A 9463-nucleotide genomic window follows, 5' to 3' on the forward strand; every position below is an offset into this window, starting at 1 on the left:
CAAACTCATAATTTATTGCCTTTTCTGCTCTAAAAAATATATGTAACCAAGTATTTCTATTGATTTCTTAAAAGGTAGGTAAACGATTTTGAAGTTTAGTTCTGTTCATTTCACTGCAGTTTTGCCACACTGATGAAACCCTTCTAGTACAGGGAGTAACTCAAGATTGATTTGTCCTTTAGTGTCATGGTTTTCCCCATACAGTACATTAACTAAGCAGCAGATGTAACTGATTTATACAAGCCAGAGTGCAAACATCAATCCAATTAATGTGCTGAATGAGGTCAATCATATTTCATACTGTTGCATTTTATCATCTCTTGCCGAAAGGGTCTCACTGACATTGGTTAGTGTTCCTAAGGGTTGAAGTACAGTATGTTTGCCAGTTAAGAATACTAAACATTGTGGCTGGAGTATAGAATGATCTTCATCATGAACATCCAGCCATTTTCTTCATCCAATACAGGGTTGCAGGGGCACCAGGACCTTTCCCAGCAAGCAATGGGCACCGGGTTTTATATACTCTGGATGGGACACCAGTCTATCGCAGGGCACACACTGGTGCAAACACACACACAGTCACACCAGGTCAATTTTCCCAGAAGCTAGTTAACCTAGCAGTATGTGTTTGGAAGTGCACTCAAGAAGAGCATACAAACTCCACGCAGATAGCACCCCAGGTCCAGAATTGAACCCAGGGCCCCACTGCTGTGAAGCTAACCACTGCACCACCACGCCACCCTCATCAGGAACATAAAATCCCAAACTAATAATGCGAATAATTATGTGGCATCATCTACGAATAAACTTTTTCCTACTCAGAAGGCAAACTACTACTATTTTTCATTTCTAATGATGAGTGCAGGTTGTCAGCGGAGGAACAGTGAGGATTTATTGTCTACTTCAAGCCTTTGCTTTTTGTATGAGCAGATTTTGGAGAGCACTCCAGAAAGCCACCCTGACCACAGTCATCTCCGGGAAGCTTTGGAGAAGGCAGAGGAGCTGTGCTCTCAGGTCAACGAAGGTGTGAGAGAGAAGGAGAACTCTGACCGCCTGGAGTGGATCCAGACACATGTGCAATGTGAAGGGATCACGGAGGTGAGACGGCAGTACAGAAACAAGTCCAAATCAAACTCTACTAAATTGCACCTCAGCTTTGGCAGAGAAAAACTAATAGCTGATCACCTCAATGTTTTTTCTTTCTGCTTGTTTTAAAACCCATCAATACACGTGAAAAAAACAATTGATGGTTCTATGCTACCAGTTTAAAATTGATTGTTACGTCTGTTGTATAGCTATTTTACACTAGTAGTTCAAGTAGGTACAGTAGCTGTGTCAGCATGTGTTGGCTGCAAAGGAACAAGTAAAGGTTTATTCCATGCTGAAAAGGAGCCACACCCGATGAAGAATTCACAGCTGAAACGTTGTTTTTCTTTTCTTCTCTTTTCAGCATGGAAACCTTGACTTGTTCCTTATTTTAGGCTTTGCCAGAAGCACAACATTAACTTTACCACAAGATTAAATTCGCACTCTGATCTGACTTCAGGGTTATTTACAGTTGATAATGACAAGGAAATCTGTTATCACTTTATTATTCATTAAAGCAAAACAGTGTTATTCTATATGGACCCACCTACAAATGGCAAATTTCCATTCCAAGAAGACGCTTTTATGCAAAAAAGATTATTTAGTTTGTGTAAAGATTAATCTGACATGATGTAAATGTGATCCTTAGTGGTGTCTTTTGAGATATGTGCATTCAGCACTTGCTTACTGTACTGGAACGAATCTAAAAGAATTGGTTAGCTATTAAAATGATGGTGCTTCGCCTTTTTTCAGGCAGAAAGACAAAGTATAAAACCTTCATTGAATTCTCTGTGTTTTGTTGCCATTTCACTCAGAATTTAGTCTTCAACTCCCTTACGAACTGCCTGGGACCCCGAAAACTGCTTCACAGCGGTAAACTGTACAAAACCAAGAGTAATAAGGAGCTGTATGGATTCCTGTTCAACGATTTCCTCCTGCTCACCTACATGGTCAAGCAGTTCACTTCATCTGGGGTGGAAAAGGTTTTCAGTCCCAAGTCCAATAGCCAATTCAAAATGTACAAGAGTGTAAGTTCACTTTCAGACATTTTTATGTTTTTGGCTGCATTATTTTATATGAAAGTTGGGAAACGTGAGAAACATCGGGACGTGATCTAAAGGGAATGAAACTCCAGTGTTGTTAGCTGAACCAATGATAGTTTATTCTAGTACTGTATTTGTTACTTACATTACATTCACTGTCTAAATTTTTTATAAAACGTTCCTTTTCAAAGGGTCATGACATTTAATAACAGTTTATTTTTTACAGTACACATTTGCATTATTTTGTTAAATAAAGATGGGATTTGCATTGAAGACATCAACATTTAGGAAATGCAGATTATTAACATACATACATTACTTTATATAAAACATTTTAATATGGTATAAGTACCCCAGACTGAATGGTACTGTATTAATCCTCTGTTTCTGGTTTCTGAAACTAAAAAAAGTTTAATTTGGATTTAGTTTTTTATTCTTTCTTATAAAGCCTTCCTAAAACTTTCTTATGCAAGTGTTTTTGTAAACTGATACACTGATTTTCTGGTGTATTCCCTCTTAGCCTGTGTTTCTAAATGAAGTGCTTGTGAAGCTGCCCTCTGACCCCTCCAGTGATGAACCAGTATTTCACATCTCACACATTGACCGTGTGTACACCCTGAGGACTGAAAACATTAATGAAAGGTGAATCCCAAAAAGCCAATGATACTGGCTTCATGTCCAGTTTAGTAGATGCTTTTCAAAGCTTTAGATGCTTCTAAAACACTGTTTTACTCCCAGAATAAGTTTCTTATCTGCCAAAAAGTCAGTGAAAATGTATTACTTTAACTTTTTCCATTTAATCTCAGGTTTTGACTATAGCCTTCTGCAGTTTCAGGAAATGACAGAAATTCATCTTTGAGCTAAAGGTTTTGTCAGCTGTTGTGTTGATGGAGTATTCACTTGTTGGTTTATTTTTCATAGAGCACATTTTAAAATGCTTTCTAACAGTGCAAAATGTCAGTTTCTGATTCTCCAGCTTCTTGCAAAATAGTGACACTATCTGCATCTGGGGCCTGAAAAACAAATCCTAAGTGTTGTATCTAAAGACACCGAGTTTTGTATTTTATTATTACTGTTGTTGATGATGGATATGTTAAGCTGGCTTCCTTAACAAAGGTAACTTACAGTGCATAGAAATATTTACATTACGCCTAACTACAAAGGATACAATCAATTTGGCTTGATTCAAAAATTCAAGTACAATAAAATAAACGACTAAGGCTAGCATAATCTTGGAACTGCAAGCACTGCACAAAAATGAAATTCTAAAAATTTTTAAGATAATGCAGAATCTGTGGATGCACATCAGTAATGAAAACAACCTGTTGTTATGCATTCCGTGTTTACAGTAAATAAGCGCGTTTTGTTAATTAAACAATTATATGTCTGTTCAATTACTTATTTGATTTTAAAGTCTTTTGGGGGTACCCTGCATACAGTATACTGATCTTAGAATAGGCCTAAAAACATATTTGAGTCCATATCATGAACTTCATTGATATTTTTTCACATTCACCCAAACTTTAAAATGATATTCGAAAGTAATTTGATTTAACATTTTCATTTCTCTCAAAGCAACATGTTTCCCTTCTTGTTTCACATATATTCCTAGGACGGCCTGGGTTCAGAAAATTAAAGGTGCATCCGAACACTTCTTAGAGACAGAAAAGAAGAAACGGGAGAAAGCTTACCAAGGTAAAACCATAACACACCAGCCTTTCTGGATTGTATACTTCTAGTCAAATGTGGCTGCAGATTTGCATGTACTGTAGCAGCAGTCTCAAAGCACGAGAAAGCAGGTCACGGGTTCGTAATATATCAGGTCAGACATGATCTGCCTTAATATAAAATAAGAATTGGATTATCTAATTGCTATTATGATGGTATACTGCAATCATCAGGTTAGTCTGTGGTAGTACTTAAAAGATCAGTCAGGGCTCAGTGTAAGGTCTCTTTACCAAGGGAGGGAAATGTTGATAGCATTCAGTCTGTAAATCCTGCATCCTCTGTTACAGCACGCTCTCAAAAAGCCAGTGGAATCGGTCGATTACTGGTAACTATCCTTGAAGCATCCGAACTGAAATCCAGCAAACCAAATGGTGAGGAATGTTGGCTGAATGTTTGCTTCAATATTTAAGTTGCATGACGGTCACCTTTATCAAAAGCAATGCATATGTACCCATTTAAACAGTTGAGCATTTTAAGGAAGCATTTTGCATGGAGTATATTCCTCAAAGATGCCATGGAACTCTACCTTGGTTTTGAACCCAAAACCTTCCACTTACAAGCCCAGAACCTTAATCACTCTTCAACTTTGCTGCCTATAATATATGGCACATTACATTTGTAATATATGGCACATCTGAGGAAATGAAGGGAAACAATATTATAACTAATGTACCGGGCTGGAAAAAAAATGAGTGTTATGTGCATATCCAGTGCTTGCTTTGGCAGCACATATACTGAAATTATGCCACGTATCCATTTATTCTGTAGAACACTTGTGATGTTAAAGTAATAATCAGGTTCAAACCTGGACAAAACAAATGTTTGCTAACATTGGTAATAAGTAATTAACACAACTAGGCAATCACACTATACACAGATATGTACAGTATGATCTGTGTGTTTCAGAGTCCTAAAACTTCCAGGATTCTGCACCTACATTATAATCTTAGCACGCCACAATAACAATTTCACAGGCTAAGAAGAGATAACATGCATCAAAATAAAAATGGATAACACCCAAGACTTAAATGGATAACACCCTGGAGTAAATCTTTCTCTTTAAAACATACTGTATACTGTATGTCCACAAGTGAATGAGAGCCCGTTTCCCTGTTCTGTCAATCATGAAAATAGGGGAGACATGTTTAGCCTGAAAAATACTCTATGGTCATAATGCTCAGATTACCTAGACAGAATCTTCTTCCCAATCTGTTTAGAAAAGATCTCTCATTCGCATCTTTGGAGTTGATGAAAGATGGTGGTGATGATTGATGATGTTCTACCTGCCTTCTTTTTTATTTTCTTCTGTCCTCTCTTCTGCTTCTTCACGGTTCTTGTTTTCTTACCACTATGTCTGCTCCTGTATTCATACTGTAGTCCATTATTCTGGATGCTGTTTATTCTTTAATATGGTGGTCCCAATGATTTATGTGAAGCTAGTTGAATTAACTTGAAATTGTTAGAAATACCTTTAGCTCATCAGTGCTTTCTTCTACGTTTACTTGCCTCCTAGTCCAAAGACAGCTAAATACAGTACATACAGTATATGCAGAAAAACAAGTTCCCTTTTTTTCTGCTTTTTAATTTAATTTTTTTGTTTTCTGTTTTATTGTACAGTGGCATGAAAGAGACTCCTGAGAGTGTACTGTGTAACGTTCTATGGATTTCATGTGATCACTTTTCTTTCAGGGCAATGTGCCTCTTGAAATTTATTTTTTTAAAGAAGAATAACGAAGCTATTATCAGAATTGTATTTGCAAAATAATTAGTGATTGATTTTAGGGCAGTTCCTTAAACAATCAAAAACAGTGCTGATTTTGGGGTTATTTCTGAAAACCAAGATGTTTCCAAAAGATAATTTCTGATCCTCAAAATAATGGATCTTAATGACCTTTGTTCTCAATTTGCAGGAAGGAGTAACTCATACTGTGAAGTAACCATGGGAGCCCAGTGTTTTACAACAAGGACAATAAATGACACCTCGAATCCCAAATGGAACTTTAACTGCCATTTTTTTATCAAGGACCTTTACCAAGATGTGCTTTGTATAACCATCTTTGAAAGGGATCAGTTTTCTCCAGATGGTAAGCCTTCTATTGTAAGAATCTATAGTTCTGCACAACACATTACATTTTAATTCTGTAATACTAAAGTTACCTCACAGTCAGGATTTATCATCCCATATATATTTCTACTGCATCACTTTTGCCATTTTATGCAAAATATATTTATATTCTATTTTGCCTGCAACATTTTCACTCAAGAGAAACTTTTGAGCAGCACAAACAGGATGTTCGCTTACAGCTTTCTGCAATTACTTGTGTTTCTGCTGCCCTAACAGACTTCCTGGGGCGTACTGAGGTTCCGGTGGCGACAATCAAAAAAGAGCTGGAGAACAAGGGAGCCGCGACCAGGCGCTTGCTGCTTCACGAGGTGCCGACAGGAGAGGTGTGGGTGCGCTTGGACCTGCAGCTCTACGACCAGAAGACTCTCGTGTGAGCCTGGGGCCGCAGGTCCCCTTCCCGGCTTACAGAACCATCACACAGCAGTTGGCATGAATGTGGGAAAGACACTGGGCCCCGTCTTTATCATGATACTGTGGCACCCCTGTTTCCACGGTGACCGGTGGCTTGGCTGTTTAACTATGCAACTAAACGTGACACTACTGAAGGGCTGCATCTTCAGTGATTGTTTTTTTTCTTTTAACTACTTAACTGTGATTTGCCAACTGTATATTTATAAAGGCCATAAAGGGTATATTTTTGAAAACTGTAAAGTTATACAAGGTCTTTCTAATGACTTAAATCTACATATGTAATTAATAAATAAAAAAAAAATTGGGATCTTAAGTTTGGTTTTGCTGAGGCCAAGTAAGTACATTTAGTTTTGTTATACTACTGGAATTATCTCAGGATTTATTTTTTGTTGTTGTTACTTAATATATATGTCTCAGTCTTGCATGTGGAAATCTTGAAACAATTTGCTACTGTTTTAGGCAGAGAACTGTAAATCTTTGTGTTCTGCACTGAAATGAAAGGATTTTTTTTTCTCTTTTGTCAAACATTATACTGCAGCAACAAAGTCACTTAAAAATACCATAGTCAATATTTAACCTGCCTTAAACATTGACCTATATTTCTTAAAAATAAATCAAATTATATTTTTTGAGATTCATTTTATTAACTGTACTGTACATCTGTATATATACAACTGTTTTCCCCACATATGTATCAAAACATCTTTAGTTTTGGTTCTGCCATAGTGTCATGTACATAAATTAGAACCACTAACTATAAAATAGTCAACTTTTTTTTTTCATTTGCTGTATTTGAATTTTTTTCAATTTAATTTTGCTGAAGGTACAATAAAGTACAATGGTAAGTGGGTGAGAATTCTGAGGATATAAAATAGAATGGAATTCAGTGCAAAGAATTTTATTTATTTTTAATTTAAGTAAAGAAAAAGATGTTTAAAGTACGTAAAACTTGATTTTATGCACAGTTATTATTTTAATAATTTTTATTTCTTTCATAAAGGAAAAGGACATATTGTTTTTGATCTTTTCATCAAGAGTATGAAAAAATATTTAGTATATATCCAGAGATGTCAGAATAAAATTTTCTAAACTTGTTAATGTGTTACTGCTGTGGAATATGACTGGATATTTAGTTTTATTAAAACATGGTAGACTTCCATGTTGATTGTTTTCAAGCAACTCAATATTTGAATGGTAGTTTGCATTATTGTAAGTGATAACTGGAATTGTTATACGTTGTGCATTGTGTTCAGAATGTCATTTGAAAATTTATGGAATGCCTCAGTTCCGAAATGGTTCTACAGTAATTGTTCTTGATATCAGCCAGTCCTTAATATGGTCATATGAATTCAGCCATATTCTTTTTAATCATGTTCTGTTTCTGAATAGGCTACGGAATTATAGAATGGAATGACTGGAATAAAGGTTCTTTAAAGGTTCTTTGCCTGGATTTATTTTCATACAGTACTTTCATAATTTCAGCAAGATTAACACATTCATTCACATAAAATGCATCCACAGTACCTGCATGTTGAATTTGCATTTTATTTCACTTAAATTAAAACAATCATCAGAAATATCAGGGCTGACCATTTTTTTAGAAAACATTTTTTCAAGATATTAATTTATTATATCTTTATTAAATTAAATATTTGGTTATATTTTTAATATTTAACTGGAAATCCAAAAGGACAATTAACCCTCTATTTCATGTGAAATATACCATGTATAAAAATTGTGAATGAAGTGAATGACCTTTTTCAGAGAGAAAGCAATATTACCTTCTGGCTTATTAGAATATTTGAGACTCTCATTAGCTATGTTTACTTTGCGCTGTACCACAAGCCCTAAAATAGAGACATCTGATTTTCTAAAATCAAATGAAAGCCTTCAGAATTATTCCAAGATACAACAGGTATGTAACATTTTTGGTAATATGAATGGCTTGGATATTTGTGTGTACATGTGTACTGCGAGCTGCAGATAATTGTCTGGAGTTACAGAAGTATTGGGAATCTGTATCATAATATTTACAAGATATTGTTTATCAACCATAATGGCATGTGTACCATTTCCAGGTCTTTTTTTGTGATTGAGCTTGATTGGAGTCAAAACATCAGCAACCAGGGGCGTCATGGTGACACAGTGGTTAACATTGCTGCCTCGCAGTTCTAAGGCTCTGGGTTCAATTCCCGACCTCGGGTGCTATCTGCATGGAGTCTGTATGTTCTCCTTGTGTTCACTTGGAACACAGGTGCTCTGGCTTCATCTCATAGTCAAAAACCATACCGATAGGTTAATTTTCTGGGAACACTGGCCCTGGTGTGAAGTTGTGCGTGTCTGTGTGTCTGCCCTGTGATGGACTGGTGTCCCACCCGGGGTGTACCCTGCCTTGTGCTTGTTATATGTTCTGCCTGTGTTTATGTGGGTTTTCTCCAGGTGCTCTGGTTTCTTCCCACAGTCCAAAAACATATACTGGTAGGTTAATTGCCCCTGGGGTGGGTGTGCATGTGTCTGTATTTGCCCTGCAATGGGCTGGCATCCCGTCCGGGGTACACCCTGCCTTGTGTGTGTCGCTTGCTGGGATAGGCTCTGGCTCCCCCCTAAACTGAACTGGAAGAAGTGGTTAGAAAATGGATGGACCTGCAGTGGTGTTGGGGATTTCTTCAGTTCACATAATTTTAAAAACACTAGTTTTTAAAATCTACTAATGCTACTAATGTACTTTATATAAGAACATTTGATTTATTATCTTTCCCTTTAAACAAAAATCCAATCCAACAACAGGTGGGTGACTTTGCAAACAAGAACCTGCTTTTTTAAGAAGACAAAAGCTCAGTTTACAGTAGTTGCACAGATGCCTGTGATCAAGGACAGACACTTTATAAGTTAGAGTAGTCTTAATGTCACTTTAAAACTTCCATGCTTGAAATATACTGACATGTGCCAACACTCTATGAAAGCATCATGCCACTTAGTTCAGAAGTCTAAAGAGGGCAATGCCACATTTAGCAATAGGAAAAATATGAAATTTCATCTGTTAGCAAAAAAGTCACCCTATGATTTTTAT

At 36.5% G+C, this 9463-nt stretch overlaps 1 protein-coding gene across 2 annotated transcripts in view; it reads left to right on the forward strand.

Annotated features, from left to right (window-relative positions):
* The window catches only part of itsn2b (intersectin 2b), an 88921-nt gene extending 79504 nt beyond the window's left edge, over positions 1-9417 (forward strand). For both annotated transcript variants that reach the window (XM_088908704.1, XM_088908712.1), the window contains 7 exons: positions 931-1098; positions 1902-2114; positions 2650-2771; positions 3742-3824; positions 4145-4228; positions 5768-5941; positions 6199-9417. In XM_088908704.1, the coding sequence (XP_088764830.1) occupies positions 931-1098; positions 1902-2114; positions 2650-2771; positions 3742-3824; positions 4145-4228; positions 5768-5941; positions 6199-6356 (1002 nt within the window). In that variant the 3' untranslated portion in view covers positions 6357-9417. The remainder of the gene's footprint in view (positions 1-930; positions 1099-1901; positions 2115-2649; positions 2772-3741; positions 3825-4144; positions 4229-5767; positions 5942-6198) is intronic.
* The last annotated feature ends 46 nt before the right edge of the window (positions 9418-9463 follow it).

This window comes from Atractosteus spatula, chromosome 2 (assembly GCF_055471065.1).
Source record: "Atractosteus spatula isolate fAtrSpa1 chromosome 2, fAtrSpa1.hap1, whole genome shotgun sequence".
Taxonomy (NCBI): Eukaryota; Metazoa; Chordata; class Actinopteri; order Semionotiformes; family Lepisosteidae; genus Atractosteus; species Atractosteus spatula.